General features: G+C 43.1%; 2 protein-coding genes across 2 annotated transcripts in view; one reads left to right on the forward strand and one right to left on the reverse strand.

Moving 5' to 3' along the window:
* Positions 1 to 16,922, reverse strand: part of LOC119646607 (odorant receptor 85b-like) — a 61,647-nt gene that overhangs the window by 2,690 nt on the left and 42,035 nt on the right. The gene's annotated exons all lie outside the window — the stretch shown is intronic.
* LOC119646606 (probable cytochrome P450 301a1, mitochondrial) overlaps positions 8,189 to 16,922 on the forward strand; it is a 78,166-nt gene continuing 69,432 nt past the window's right edge. The window contains exon 1 of the mRNA XM_038047107.1: positions 8,189 to 8,974. Within this exon, the coding sequence (XP_037903035.1) occupies positions 8,754 to 8,974 (221 nt within the window). The 5' untranslated portion in view covers positions 8,189 to 8,753. The remainder of the gene's footprint in view (positions 8,975 to 16,922) is intronic.

The raw sequence follows: 16,922 nt of genomic DNA on the forward strand, positions 1-16,922 counted from the left end.
TTCGACGATGAATGTAAGCTAGCAACGAAACGGCAGAATGCTGCATACCGAGTAATGTTGCATTCTTAAAGAAGATTTTTGACGAACTCCTTCGTGCGGAAAAGCGACTTCGCAAACGAAAAAAGGAAACCTGGATGAAGCAACTAGTCAGCGAACTCGAAAAGTACGGGGAGCAACCTAAGAGACGCGGAAGTTTTACCTACAAGTCAGCCGGATGAAGCCTTATACATCTCGATGCTCATCCTGCGACACAAATTGCGAATTGGCTAAATATGGAGGTGACCGGCTGCACCAAGCAGTTCATCAAGTGATGCTCAAGGTATGGGAATGTGGCATTGTCTCTCCTATACATACAAAAGGAGATATCATGTAGTGCATCAATTATAAAGATGTCACGTTGCTGAGTACCATTTATAAGATATTTTCCGTTATCTTGCTATACCGGATAGCCCCTAGTAGCAGGATCACTCTCGAGACCATTCAACATCAACAACGTCTAATATAAAGGGGTGCCCTATCATGCGTCCTCTTTAATTGGCCCTTGAGGAAAAGATGAAGATATCAATGTAAAAGGTACCATCTTTTTCAAGTCCACCCAACTACTGGCTTAAGCTGACGCAGCTCAGCAACGCTATCTGTATCTCCGAAAGTTGACTAGACGGAGCTCCCCAACGGGTACTCCAAGTTCCGCTGCGACACGGGCCGGGATGGGGTCCTTATTGCAATAAAAGATACACTCCACGCCGAACTCGTCTTCTCCTTCTCTGGCTTTTCTTTTGACTATGTTTTTCTTCGTGCCTCCCCGCCCAACTTCCTCTCATTCATTGTATCTTGTGTATACGTCTCCTGCGCTTTCCCTTCTCACCTGTATGTAGAATTGTTTGACAGTTTGTCTGAACTCTTACTGTCAGATTCCCTTCCCTCCCTTCCTTCCTTCCTCCCCATGCTTCACTGGCATAATCACCTTAACCTTCTAATTCCTTCGAACAACCTCTCCCAATCTTCCCTTCTACTTTCTTCTTTTATCAACACTTGCTCCGCCCTGAAATTCACCACCAAAAACTCTCGATCTTCCAACCATTCCAACCTCCCCGAGCGCCACGTCTCTCTCCCTGCGCTTGAATTTAAAGTGAACCCCCCCAGTTCAAACCACAAAACCGAGCGAAAATCTACTAAGTTCAACTTCCGCAAAGCCAACTTTGACGGTCTGAACTCAGCTTTAGCACCTTAGAAGCAAGGTAGGATATGCTATCACAATTCGAAGAAATTAGGATGTATACCATTTTGACTGGAATTTCATACTGACTGGAAGTAAAGAAAAACCGGATCTGTTTCCAATTCGATACATCACTGTCGAAACCCATTCCAGAATCGATAAAGAGCGGATATAGTCAATGTCTAAACTCCGAACACTGTTATATGGTTAAGAACCGTGTTAAAGTGCTCCCTCAGCCTATTGAGTTGCTTTTTATCGTTGATGAGAAGTCGACCGCAAACGTCCCTGACTGACGAGAGCTTTAGATCAGATGGTGGAGTAATCGGGAACATGGAACTTATAAGACCTGACCTTAATCGAGTTGCCTTCTAGACATTGGTAGTAAAAAGTACACTGAACTCGGGCTCGGAAAAATCATATGCAACTGATTCTCACCTTCGCTTACTACTCGCTAAGGCGAACAATTTTTCCAAATTATGAGTGTGGTAATTGGAGGGGAATCTTCGTGTATCTGCCGTTGCAACGGTAATAGCTAAAATAATCAAAACATCGCGAAAGCTTGATCGATAGGAGGCAGTCTGGTTTGTCCACAAGATATTCCCGCATTGACCACATCAGCACCTTAAGGATAATTTTGGAACAGTACACGGAGTTTATATCTTAGTTGCGCCTGCTTTTCATCGGTATTGCGAAAGCTTTCGATAACGTGAACAGAGAGTGTATTTGCAACGGTCTACGCATGAGGGGCATCCCGGAGAAACTGATAGCCATGATCAGAGCGACATACGATGCAGCAAAATATCATATGCTGAGGAAAAATCTCAGAAGGTTTTGAGGTCGAAAGCGGGGTTCGCCAGGGTTACATTCTGTCACCGATATCATTTCTTCTTGTTATCGGTGACCTTCTTTATGTTCCCTTGTCCGGAGGACGTGAAGAAATTTAATGGACTATGACGACTTTCGAACACCTCGACCACGCTGAAGGCATCTGTTCGCTTTTTCACTACATCATGGACCAAATAGAGTTGGGGTGAAAATAAACACCAACAAAACAAGGTTCCTAGTCTAATGGGTCACCGAACTCTCTTTATCTGCATTTATGTGCAAAACACCGAAAGCGTCTGTGTATCTAGGAAGCATGGTTTTTGCCGACGGTGGCAACGAACACGATGTTGTCCGACACATTAACAGCGCTGCACTGTTTAAAATCTGGAAATACTGTTATTTTCGCACAAAGATCAAGTTGAGACTGTTCTCTGTTAGTGTTCTGTCTGTCTTGCTATACGGCATTAGTACATGGAAAGTAAACTCCCCCATTACTGAAAAGCTCCAAGCTTTCGTCAACACCTGGCTGCGCCGTACCATCGGAGTACGTTGGAAAGACACAATCTCAAACGAAGAATTTGGTCGACGTACATGCCTGTCACTCATAAGTATGATGATCGAAGGGCGCAAGTGGCAGTGGGTAGGTCACACATTAAGAAGGGACGACAATTACGGGCTACGCTATGCAATAGAATCCACTTTTTGAAAATGGCCGAAGAGTGGGTTGCCTTGGCACTTGGAGCAGAGCTTGGTGGAGGATTACCGGCATCTCGAGAAGTCGTGAGGGGAACTGATGGGCATTTCAGGTAACCGGAAACGATGGCGCGAGGGTGTGCTTGACTCGCTATACCCCACCAAGGGGTAAATGGCAGCCATATAATATTAGGGGCTTTTGTGAACCGAATATGATTTATTATCTATTCTCATTGTCCGAATCAAAAGAGTCTTGAATAACTTGATAATGAATATTAATAAATACTTCTATCTGCCCGAAGCTAATTCGCTGCCAACGATTGCGGGTATGTACAAGGATCTGATTATCGCTACGAGTGGCGAATCCGGTACAGGGAATTAGAGTTGGAAGAACAAGGCGGGACGAAGCCAAAAATCCTGGAAACATGATCGAGGAAATAGGAGTCAAAACGAAGGTTGCGGTAGAAGCCCCTATCCGAGCCGTTATCGACGTTTCGGGAACAATAAAATCTTTAAAATTTTCAGCTTTCTAAATTACAAATTTTCCTCCCTTTTAGGGAGTATTTTGAGTGTATTCACCAATCTCAATTCACAAGACTTACCGGAACTAGTGTTACATCCAGGTCTTGAAATGAGGCCCGATATGAGTGAGTATGAAAATAATACTGGGGGGCATTTGACTAAGCATTTAAAAAAAACAAGGGCAAAAGGTTTCGACCAGGCTCAAATAACTCATAAGACTCTTCTTCACTCCTTCCCTGGGAGGAGCATGACCGAAAGTATTCAGTTGTAAGCACGACATAGGTGCGACTGCGGTTCACTGACAGAGAGCATTTTGCTTTGAAAGGATTACACCTATTGCCACGAAATTTTTAGAAAGATTAGAGCTGGAACCCCGGGACATGTGGTCGATTACATTACTCTACATTGAACTTCGGGGGGGGGGGGGCATACACGTAAAAGAGAGGTGCAAATTTTTTTTTAAAGAAAATGATCATGTGCTGTATTAAATGAAAGCTCCCGATTAGTACTTTTCGAGGTAGACATTGGCTGAGTGGTGTTGCCAGACCCACCATAGCATTCAGATTTCATTTCATGATGACAATAGCGCCTCCTGCAGAGCATTAAGTTGCTCTGCATCGGAGTTCTTGGCTGGTGCGTAACACTGCACTATTGAGATATTCCTCATCCTGGACCGGAATATCCCAGTTAATGTTCTCTCTGATACCGGTTCCTAAAACAAGAGGACGACTCTCTATGGTGGTCTGCAGTCTATGGAATTTTGGTTTCAATGATGAAATATGGTTAAGATAATCTGGTACTTCTTGTATTTGAGACCACTTTTTGCCCACTCCTCGATAATTCCTACAGAATTCACACGAAATTTTAGGGGACCCTCCGTCTACGTGGCTTGAGAATACCAAACGCCGCATCCGCTAACATTCTAAGCCAGATGAAACATCGATTGAAGATGGGACCGGTGCTGTACTTCTTCTTTAGATCGTTACACTCGGATCTCGACTTCTACGGTTCCACGAGCCCGATAGCGGAAAATTTTCCGAAGAACTTTGGGCCAGTCCATAAACTTTAGGTTTCTTCAAGAAGCACATGCACAGTCTTGCCTTCAAGTCTTGTCCTTTTAGTGAAGTCATTCGAACATCATTCGGACCGATAAATACGCGCTTTATTACGGTGATCAACATAAATCTGGCATGTAACTTATTACGTGTTTAACACTATAATTTCCGAACGACTCCAAATATCAAAAAATCACTTTGCCCATATATTCTACACTATATTTAGATACAATTGATGCCAAAAAGAAAATTAGATTCCCCGGATCCGACACACGGGATGACCCCCTTAATCCATATTGATGAGAATGATCCAGTCCGGAAAGTCAATAAGGGCAATATCTATGGCGGAAAAAGGAAGACGAGTCAGTCTTGCCTTGTCTTTTTTTTAAGGTTTTGTGTAAAACAAAACCTTATTAAAATCGATTCAATGTCTGTCTGTCTGTCTGTCTGTCTGTCACACGCATTTTTCTCCAAAACGGCTAAACCAATCCGAACGAAATTTGGTGGACAGATGGGAACTATGGAATCCCACGCATACAGCGAGTGGCATAAATTTAGGTGGAGTTTAAAGGGGGGCTCCCCATACATGCAAAAGGGGGATTCAAAAAATTTTTTCACCGGATATAGCTGTGTAGGGTATCAAATGAAAGATCTTGTACTTTCCGAAACTGACATTAGTTTTGGCATAAATTGCAAAGTGCGTGAGTAAGGAGTCAAAATGTACGCATTTGAAGTGAGACAGGACTCATTTTCGGAAACTACCCAACCTAAAAATTCGAAAAAAATCAGGGTGGTGCGCCTAGATGAAATCTAGGCCTCAAAATATGTCCCATTCCGATCTCTGCTCAAATAAACTTACTAATAGTATATTACTACTTTTTAGAAATTTACTGAAAAACCCCCCTTAAATTCATCCTAAGACTTCCGAACTTTGTACCAGCATAGGGGACAATATTTCGTATATATGTGCTAAATTTCATGGAAATCAGGCAACTAACGCCAAAGTTATAGCAGTTCAAACTTAGCAATTTCGCGCGAGTTTACTGTTTCCAAAGCCATGCAAATCAGATACTGACGTCATAATTACCCGGAATAATTGACATTCGCGTGGAATATTAAAGTCACATTTATGAAGAATCTATTTATCTGCAGCCCTTTTTAAGGTTTTTTGTAAAACACTTATGTGAAATCTAATCTTCGAGAGATGTCCCATTCCGGTATCTGCTCAAAAAATGTATTAATAGTATATTATCAACTTTTAGAAATAGACTAAAAAACTCCCCTTAAGTTCATCCTAAGTGTACTAAATTGTGCACCGACATAGAGGACAGCCTTGTGCATACACATGCCAGGTTTCATGAAAATCCAACTATTAGTGGGAAAGTTATAGCAGTTCAAACTTATCAATTTCGTGCTAAATAACAGCATCCTAAGCCATACAAATAAGATGCTGACGTCATAATTAACGAGAATAATTGAAATTCGAGTGAAATATTAAAATTCCATTCAAGAAGAATCTAATTCTCCCTAGCCCTTTTTTATATTTGATGTTGGTTAAATTGTTTTCATTCGCTAATAATATTAACCTGAGGGCGTGAAGCGTATGAGGTTGACCATTATCAACACAGGGCTTTCCATCAAATGATTTATTTAAATCGCTTTCCAGAAAATAGAGGGCAATGGAATTTTTAGCTATATTACACGGAGCTGTCGTGCACTCGTCGCCCCTCACTTTTTTTTCTTCAGTCTTCAGTTCACAGGCGGGGTTGGCTCGATGTTCTGACCAATACTGGTTGTTGAATTCTCGTTAGCGAGAATTACGTGACCACACCATCGAAAACGCCTCTCTTGCAGTTTTTCCACGATCGGTGCAAACCCATATCGATCGCGGATATTCTCATTTCAGACGTAATCAAAACGTGTCACGCCACCAGTGCAATGCAACATCTTCGTCCCCATTACCGCAAGACGCCGTTCATTGTCCTTTATAGTCGGCCAACACTCACAACTATAGAGAGCGGCAGACGGACGACATTGCAGTAAATTTTAGATTTGGGACGTGCGTTGATACGTCGATCACAAAGAATACCAGTTGGGGAATGCCACTTCATCCAGGTTGCATTAATGCGTGAAACAATTTCATTACGCAGTTTTCCATTGGCTGATAGCGTTGACTCGAGATTTTTAAATCGCTGAGTTCTGACAATGGCAGTAACCTGCCCTTCGAGATACTTAAATCGCTCAATTCTGGCAATGGCAGTAACCTGCCCAGAACCGAACGACTTCAATATCTCGGGTCAATGCTATAAGCCAATGGAGAACTACGTTATGCTCCTTACATAGGGAAGCACAATACCTTTTATACCTGAAGCGTCAAGCTTCCGGTTTCCCGACTTGTTTATTTTTTATTATATATATTTTTCAGGTTTTGATGCGGGCGCAACACACCGGATCAAAGGCAGACATAATTTTTTCAACAGAAGTGACAAATGAGGGGAGTTCCCTAAATGTTAGAGCCTGGCTGCCACAGAGACTTGTAAGGGCTCATCGACGGGGCGCTCAGGGAAGCTGCATTATTTACGGGTTGACTTTCATTTTAGCCAATCTTTTTTTAGTTTTTAAGATAGCTCTACTCTCAGTTGGCTACGGTCAACTCGACTCACCTTTGACTATCATGCAATTTATCGCTTTTTCCCAGTCTTTTCCAAAATCATTTTTTCTAAATCTACCATTTATAATTAGTTAGACTTTCCCTTAAATCTTAAGCGGATAATCCCGTGTATTAGGTTTAAGAGATCGATTCTTCGTTTTACTTTATTTGTATTTATAGTGAAGAATATTTGGATAAAAGGATTTTCCGATATTTGGAGTGGTTCGAAAATTACAGCGTCAAAAACTGTTAGCTCTGTCTGCCCTCACTCAAAGACTGGATTTGCTTCAAATGCGTTTTTCTCAAACTATACCCTGAGAATCGGAGGTAACGAAATCTCAAGATCTACCAAATGAGTTGTCCTTTAAATTTTGAAGAATTTTTCGGATCACATTTGAACGGTCTGCATCTCATTGGGCCATTTTCGCCGTGCGAAAACATCAAAATTCACAAAGAAAGGTTAAAGTGCTACCAAAATTTTGCCCATGCGAATTTTTTCAACAACAAAGACTAGTTTATGAATTAAAACCACCTTTAGCCCAGGAAACACCTTTGCTTCAAGATTTGTCGATAACTTACCCTGTACTTCAGCAGTGGTAGACGATGTCGAACAGATTGTAAAGGATAATATTAGCAAATATGAATGTAGTATGATAAAACATTGGACATTGGGCGATATCCACTTCCCAAAAAAATCCCATATAAGCGGAAAAAGCATATTAAGCTTTGAAATAAGTTTTTTCTTCTTAAAAACAAATATTTTTTTAACTGTCCGTAACATAGGAAGGTAATGTTTTTTTCAAAATTTTACTTTGGAACTAAACTTAACCCAGCAGGAATATACGTTAGTCATGCTAGGTTAACGTCGTATACAATCAACTTTTATTATGTACCTGGGCACATGTCTCAGAAAGATGTTTCCATCTGTATAAGCATTGAAACATGGGCATATGTTTCGAAACATGCGTAAGTACAAGAAGTGCTAGCTCCCATGTTTAGACGCTTTTCCATGTTTCTAAACATTGCTTAATGTTCCCGATACATTGTATCGCAACATCGATTTTCAAACATGCTGCTAGCAGCAAGTGTCTAGGCGATGCGTATAGTGTAGCCGCGGACGACCTTCTTGGGAGTCCCCAAGTGGCTTCTGTGCCTATGCGGATGACCAAGCAACAACGACTAATCGGCTCGTCACCATTCAAAAGACTTAAGACAGTAACTCGACTGCTGCGAATAAGGCGGGAAGGTTTGCTTCGTCTTTGGGGACTGCAGTTGGATCAGTTAAGCGGAATAGGCCGCAGAATTAAGACGCCTTCGCTCGCAGAGGAAACGTCTCATGAAAGGTTCACTCCACACCGGAAGGAGAGCACACAGTTTTCTTGCACGCAATTGTTATTGCTCGACCAAGGGAAGTGAAAGAAGCAAAAAATATTCCAATAGATCGTTCTTTGTGTTATTTCTGCTCCAGTACGGTCCTCACTAAGTAACGACATGTTCGAGAAGTTGATTATTTAGCGACCGATTCAGTTTTTGTCGATTCGCTGGCAATCATTTTTCATGTTCTTTTCGGCGGTATCCTTCGCGCATGGCTGCTCAGAAAAATTGATCATTGCCGAATAGCAGTTTCTACCTCGGTTCGGTCTTCCATTGCCTAATTCTGGGTAAATCAATAGTGCAGCGAGTATTGTGAAACACGCCTGTCTCCCCCAAATAATAGGCTTACGGCGTTACGGTTTCTGTAATTACATTCACCGGTGAAGTGCTTATTAGTGCAACAACTGCAATCTTAAAAATGAAATCAGCAAAGAGTGTAAACCGTGTCTGTGAGTTCTTGAGCAGTAGAGTCTCGGCATCCGGTCCTGTTTGGAGTATCCAAATCGGCAGCTACTCAACATGTCCGCATGCAGCCAATGCACTTTCGGCCGAGAGTGCAATGGAGGAATTGTCCAATGCACTCCCCTACAGCGCAGTGCCAGGACCAAAACCGATTCCCATACTGGGAAATGCATGGAGGTAAGCAATCTGAGCTAGTTCACTGCATCTATCTGCACTTAGAGCACTAGATAACTACCGGAAAATTTTACAACAAAACGTGATTGCATTTCACTGCATTGATACTGGCGAATGGCGAGTTATTCGGCTTAGCATGGACTTGAGTGGATAGACGTGTCTAGTGGCTTCCACTTGCAGTTGCATCAACTTTATTGTGCTATTGAACTTTCACAAGAAGCAAGCAGAGATTAAAAGTTTTACCTCTGCATGCAATGCTATTCGTAAAAGGAAAAATTACTTAATTGGGAATGGGCTGGATGCGGAAGAGTTTTGCTATTTTTTTTCAATTTTCAAAACATCTGGTTATTAGTACACTAAAGTCATAACTATTTAGCAAGATAATGAGCAAAAAACGCAAGTTCTTTGCATGGATGAAGGTGGAAATCTACCCTACCCATCCCCGGGAACTAACATGAAGTGATGCCTCATCCCATTGGATAATGTTGTTAATTCCGGCTGTTGTGGCATTTATGCATTCAGTTTGCTTTTAATCACGATATTTCCTTTATGAAGTTGTGGGGACATCAGTCAATCTCCTTTTCTTCTCCACGAACTTCGGAAGATGGACATCCGCGACAATCGGGTGACTTGTCCAGTCCGAAGCGAAGCAAATATTTTTTTTAACTATAACCCGTAAAGGAATATATTAGGCACCAATTTAATTTACCGCCCTATGAGCTCAGCGACTACTTTCGAAATTCTCCAACCGTTGCTGCCAGTTCTTGTACAGTCTCCACTAGGTTTTTCAAAAGGGCGGGGTGACTTCGGACAAGTTTACCTTTTTTCTCCAGTAAAAGTAGCGTTCTTCTCCGCCAGAAGATAGATATCATTCCTGATCGCCTAAAAGCAATACACACCATTAACGCAATTGGCTGGTATCTCGAACTTACTCCCCTTCGGTTCGCAACGTTATCCGTGGCTCTTTCTCAGATAGGAGAAGCGTAGAGGAAGGATGAATTTGAACCTCTGCGATAGGCAGCCTGGGAAGTGAATATCCTGGGGGTTTAATATGAACACCTGCCTTGTGGGCATGATCCCATGGTCTATTTCTGAACACGGATTGATTTAACGACCATAATCAAACTCTAAAAATCCCAGCGAAGCTAGTCCTAATGATTAAAAATAAGAGCCAGCTAAAAATCGAAAATGAACTAACACAAAGCTTTCCTATGTTCCTAGTATCAGGATTTAAGCAACGGGATGATCTTAACCTGACCCCCTTTAACTTTGTGGCCCCTATTGATACCAAAGGTACCCTACTGGTAAAATCCGCGCAACAGGTGACGTACGCAGACGATCCGCCCAATCGACGCTTCGTGCAAATGAAGTGTTCGAGCAGTTCGAGTCAGCAGCGAATGAAAAACGTTGCAATCATCATCATCAACGGCGCAACAACCGATATCCGGTCTAGGCCTGCGTAAATAAGGAACTCCAGACATCTCAGTTTTGCGCCGAGATCCACCAATTCGATATCCTTAAAAGCTGTCTGGCGCCCGAAACTACGCCATCGCTCCATCTTAGGCAGGATCTACTTCGTCTTCTTTTTCCGCCATAGATAGACTTTCCGGGTTGGATCATCCTCATCTATACGGATTAAGTGACCCGCCCACCGTAACCTGTTAAGCCGGATTTTACCAACAACCAGACGGTCATGGTACCGCTCAAATATTTCGTTGTTATGTAGGTTACGAGATCGTTCATCCCAGGATTACATAAGGACTAGCAAGACCATTGTCATTGGAAGTGAGGAAAATATTTGGAGGGCTTCGTGAACGCAGATTGCAGATCAAAGATTTTCTAGCTGGAGGACGCGATGTTTAGATCGAGATAGTTGGACTTGTTGCACTCGGAAGGCCAGGGCTCGATTTGGGCTGTAGTGCTATAGAAGAATTAAGACCCCGCCATGACTGGCACTCATTCCAGCAGATGTGAGGCCGCCTTAAAGAGGTATGGCCTTGTAAAGTGTAACTCAAGCACTGACCTACAATAGGCGCTACCCACAATATGAACCCCAACTATCATGAAACTTCGACAAGGGCTAATCGTAAATAACCGTGCCGAGAGCATGTCCTCCAAAAATTTTCTCGGAGCATATGGTTACGTTAACGTTGCACGCAATAAATTAAGGATGTATGGAGTCCTCCTTCTGTCATGATCAGCAACAGGCAAAAAATTTTGACGCGTGGAACATTAAGTTGCGTGGGTGCGCTCGGTAAAATATGTGCCCTGACTGCAGACCTCTTAGTTGCAATCGCAGCGGTCTCCAGGGGTACTCGTCCTAATCAGGTCATGCGTGCAGAAGTTCAGATCTCTGGGCAAATTAGTAACGTTTCGCGTGATTTGCGGGTGGTCGCGGCTTTGGCTTCCGCACTGCATTCTAGAGCAGCGGCAACAATCCAGCAGTTCGACCTAATATTGGGGAGTTCCCGTATATAAATTCCGTGGGGCTTGCGGCTAATTTCTTGCGACTGGCTGACGGAAGGCCAAATACAACAAGTGACAGGAATTACGAACAAGAAAGAGGTCTTGGATCACTACAGCGGATTTCAGCGTCTTGTATCATTTTTCGGCCTCTCGCCTACGGCGTTCGCAGGCTTTTGCGAATTTGAGAGCATTTTCCAGAAAGGGAGAAGAAAACTTTACCAAGGTATCTTCGGCTGAGGTCTGACGTCTCGAGGAGGCCGGGCAGCTCCAAACGGAGTACAGGGCCATCTCTTCCTTCCCCTCACATTAGTTGCATATGGCCGAGACCACCATTCCAATTTCTTCCATGTGGTAGATTAAAGAGCAGTGTGCCGTTAAAAACCCCACTAACGTTTTCAAGTGCTACGTCTTAAGGGGCAACAAAAATTCCAATCCAGTGACCTCAAGTTCCTTCACAAAGATTTGCGCCTGCCGGTAGAAGTTCAAATTTCTCGATTCGGCTTCGTGAATCCTTGCCATTTCCTCCTGCAGAGTAGACTTGACAGTGGCTGACCGGATAGCAAAAGCTGTAAGCCAGTCTGTCAGCTTCCTCAAAAGCAGCGAATTTTGGGCGACCTATTACCTACATCAGGAATGTTTCGTTCACTCGGCGAAGTTTCAGCAGCACCTGATGACAACTCCACACCAACTGACATGATATATGGTTACTGTTTCGTGCTAAAAGGACACCCGACTGTTGGAACGGATTCGAATGGTGCGACTACTCCATTTTTGTCCCAAACATTCTTCTGCTGAAATTTTATATATCTCCACCTAGAGTACGGTGGTCATTTCTCCGAAAGGACGAAGCAGCTCCATAATTGGATTTCCCGCGAACGTCCCTGCTCTCGATCCATTTTCCATGACTAACCCGTCGGTGAACATTATTACGTCTGTAATTCCAAAGGACTCGTGCCATTTATCGACCATTCTTCTTTTAAGGTGATTACGGCACAGTATGTCTTTTCGAAGACGAATCTGTCAATTATGCGATCGACGGGCATCAGGTAGCCCTGATGTATCTTCATTATGCAGTCTCTTTTTTCAAATACTGAAGGTTAAGGATAGAGATCCGAAAACTGTTCCACCCAGCTAAAACAAATTAGGGACTGGTCAAGGTACGAAATGATAGTTTCGACGTGTAGCAATGAAATCCGGGAAGTTCATTACAACTTACATTCCAACGCGTAAGACATTAAATCCATATCTGGATAAAAAAATTACATGAAAACCAATTAGTGCAGTATCAACAGGGCCAACCCTGTGATCATTATTACTATCCAAATTCGTCAGTGAGGGGTTCTATGGTTGCTAATGATTAGTATCGTAGTAGTACTTCTAGAAAAGCTAACTAATACTGGAATAAAGGTTCATTCTTATGTGATGATATAGTATTAATATGTATGGGTATATATATAGTATACTCGTATGTAAGCATAGAGACATGCTATGGAAATTATACAGGACCAAAAAGTTACTCTTCTGATACTATTTCAAACGAAGAGCTTGGTCGGCGTACAGGTTTGACAAGCATGGGCGATGCGATCGGAAGGTGAAAATGGTATTGGATAGGTCACACATTAAGAGGGGCGACAATTCCATTGCTGGCTATGTTATGTAGTAGAACCCCACTCTCCCAAGATGACATACGAGCGGGTCGCCCCGGGAGTATTTAACGCAGTCCTGGGGAAACTGAAGCGGACTTCAGTGAACCACGAGCGGTGGCACGTAGGTATTGTTGACGCAGTATACCCCACCAAGGCGTAAATAGCAACCATATGTATTTTAGAATTGACTCCACTTTATCTTCACATACAAATGCGGGAAGATAAGATAGTAATAAAAACTTGTTGTTTCTTTTTCGTTGGTGTGGGTATTTATTCTTGCAAATACCGATATTTCGGGAACCACTTGTTCCCTTCATCAGTGCAAACTTGTTTGCAAACACTGCACTGATGCACTGATGAAGGGAACAAGTGGTTCCCGAAATATCGGTATTTGCAAGAATAAATACCCACACCAACGAAAAAGAAACAACAAGTTTTCATTACTTCAATTAATTAATCGTTGGAAACACCGCATAATTTCACTCTGATAAGATAGTATTTAGATAGTTCCAGGTATCGACGAGACCGAGAGCTACCTAAACTGAAGAAAGATTGAAATCCTCCTTCCTCTTCAATCTCCAGAGAAACTGCAGGCGTTGGAGCATTGCTATTCTAACTAATAGCCATCCACCAATAAAGGCAATCAGTCCAACTAGATGAACTCTAGATTGGTATGGAATAGCTTGACACAATAAGTAAATACATTCAGATCAAGTAAGTTCTGGATGCTGTCGGTTCTGAACTCTATCGTCTTAAAAGGATTGGAACAAGGAAAGGAGCAGAAATGCTTCCTTATGGACCAGAAGTTTTCCGTGGAGTCAGAATAGAGTTAATGATCCTAACACTCAGAGAAGAAGAGGCGCAACGAATAGGAGGAATTAAACTGGGTAAGGTTAGCGAAAATGGGATAGTTCAGGGTATTTAAAGGGACATATGTACCAAAGTGCTTGCAGAATTGTCTAAGAGTTTAAGGATCGTAGTGGGAATATTCACAAGTTACTTCTGGTGAAACTATTTCCAATGGAAGCTGGGAATATCTAACGATATCATCTCTCAGAATGGAATAATTATGATGAGCATACTTTAACAATCAAACGGTCAAAATGATTTTTTTGACCCCAGTGCAAATTTCCTTGATATTATTAATATCGTGGTGAATATGAATATAAAAGAACTTCCGGGTGTTCTATATTGAATTAACAGGTGAAATAATGGCACTCTATCACAGATGTTGATCGACATTCTGGAGAATGATATGACGTTAAGTTTCTCTGATTGATATGTGAAAGATTTCGAGAAAGATAAAGTTTCGTTACGACCAAAAAATCGTCCTGGGATAAACGGGAGGACCCACAGCAAATAGATACCTGCGAATCATTGCTGCTAGTCCCTGGCAATGCGCTTCAACTCCTTCCAACATGTTCTAAAGATTCTACACTCCTCCTACGTGGTACTCAGCCATATGTTTCTAGGACGTGTGTCGACTGTCCTGGATAATGGGGAACACGAATAATTACAAATCTCAATTAAATTCTCACCGAAAAGTTGGTGCATTCCAAAGATACCTTCACAGGGATGGAAGACGACTCGCAGTTTTATGAACTCATCAGACGATCATCATCATCATCAACGGCGCAACAACCGGTATCCGGTCTAGGCCTGCCTTAATAAGGAACTCCAGACATCCTGGTTTTGCGCCGAGGTCCACCAATTCGATATCCCTAAAAGCTGTCTGGCGTCCTGGCCCACGCCATCGCTCCATCTTAGGCAGGGTCTGCCTCGTCTTCTTTTCCTACCATAGATATTGCCCTTATAGACTTTCCGGGTGGGATCATCTTCATCCATACGGATTAAGTGACCCGCCCACCGTAACCTATTGAGCCGGATTTTATCCATAACCGGACGGTCATGGTATCGCTCATAGATTTCGTCATTGTGTAGGCTACGGAATCGTCCATCCTCATGTAGGGTGCCAAAAATTCTTCGGAGGATTCTTCTCTCGAACGCGGCCAAGAGTTCGCAATTTTTCTTGCTAAGAACCCAAGTTTCCGAGGAATACATGAGGACTGGCAAGATCATAGTCTTGTACAGTAAGAGCTTTGACCCTATGGGGAGACGTTTCGAGCGGAACAGTCTTTGTAAGCTGAAGTAGGCCCTGTTGGCTGACAACAACCGTGCGCGGATTTCATCATCGTAGTTGTTATCGGTTGTGATTTTCGACCCTAGATAGGAGAAATTGTCAACGGTCTCAAAGTTGTATTCCCCTATCCTTATTCTTGTTCGTGTTTGTGTTTGACCAGTGCGGTTTGATGTTGTTGGTTGATTCGTCTTGGGTGCTGACGTTGCCACCATGTATTTTGTCTTGCCTTCGTTGATGTGCAGCCCAAGATCTCGCGAAGATTAGCGCCTGCTCGATCTGGATGAAGGCAGTTTGAACGTCTCGGGTGGTTCTTCCCATGATGTTGATATCGTCAGCATAGGCCAGTAGTTGGGTGGACTTGAAGAGGATCGTACCTCTTGCATTCACCTCAGCATCACGGATCACTTTCTCGAGGGCCAGGTTAAAGAGGACGCATGATAGCGCATCCCCTTGTCGTAGACCGTTGTTGATGTCGAATGGTCTTGAGAGTGATCCTGCTGCTTTTATCTGGCCTCGCACATTGGTCAGGGTCAGCCTAGTCAGTCTTATTAATTTCGTCGGGATACCGAATTCTCTCATGGCCGTGTACAGTTTTACCTTGGCTATGCTATCATAGGCGGCTTTAAAGTCGATGAACAGATGGTGCAACTGTTGTCCATATTCCAACAGTTTTTCCATCGCCTGCCGCAGAGAGAAAATCTGATCTGTCGCTGATTTGCCTGGAGTGAAGCCTCTTTGGTATGGGCCAATGATGTTTTGGGCGTATGGGGCTATCCGGCCTAGCAAGATAGTGGAGAATATCTTATAGATGGTACTCAGCAACGTGATACCTCTATAATTGCTGCACTGTGTGATATCTCCCTTTTTATGTATGAGACAGATTATGCCTCGCTGCCAATCGTCAAGCATTGATTCGCTGTCCCATACCTTGAGCACAAGTTGATGAACCACTTGGTGTAACTGGTCGCCTCCATATTTAACCAATTCGGCTGTAATTCCATCGGCTCCTGGCGACTTATGATTTTTTAGCCGATGAATTGCACGGACTGTTTCTCCTAAACTTGGTGGTGGCAGTATTTGTCCGTCGTCTTCAGTTAACGGGACCTCCAACTCGCCGATGTTCTGGTTGTTCAGTAGCTCATCAAAGTACTCAACCCATCGCTCTAATATGCTCATTCTGTCGGAAATCAGATTTCCCTCTTTGTCTCGGCAGGATGAGCATCGAGGTGTATAAGGCTTCATCCTGCTGACTTGTTGGTAAAACTTCCGCGCCTGGTGCGGTTGCTCCCTGTACTTTTTTAGTTCACAGACTTGTTGGTTCTCCCAGGCTTCCTTTTTCCGTCTGTGAAGTCGCTTCTCCGCTCGACGGAGTTCGTGATAAGTCTCTGCGCGTGCCCGCGTTCTTTGAGAATGCAACATTACTCGGTATGCGGCATTCTTCCGTTCCGTTGCTAGCTTACATTCATCGTCAAACCAGCCGTTCCGACTCCTTTTGCGGCTGGGGCCAAGTATATTTGTGGCCGTATCCATGATAACGTTCTTCAGGTGGTTGTGAAGATCATTCATCATCATCTCCAGGTCCTCTATTGACTGCGGTTATTGCGGCATATATTTCCCTCTTATAGGTGTCGCGGAGGGTTGTGTTGTGGATGGCTTCAGTATTCACTCTCACCTGATTGTCAGAGGGGATTCTAGGTGG

Source organism: Hermetia illucens, chromosome 1 (assembly GCF_905115235.1).
Source record: "Hermetia illucens chromosome 1, iHerIll2.2.curated.20191125, whole genome shotgun sequence".
Taxonomy (NCBI): domain Eukaryota; kingdom Metazoa; phylum Arthropoda; class Insecta; order Diptera; family Stratiomyidae; genus Hermetia; species Hermetia illucens.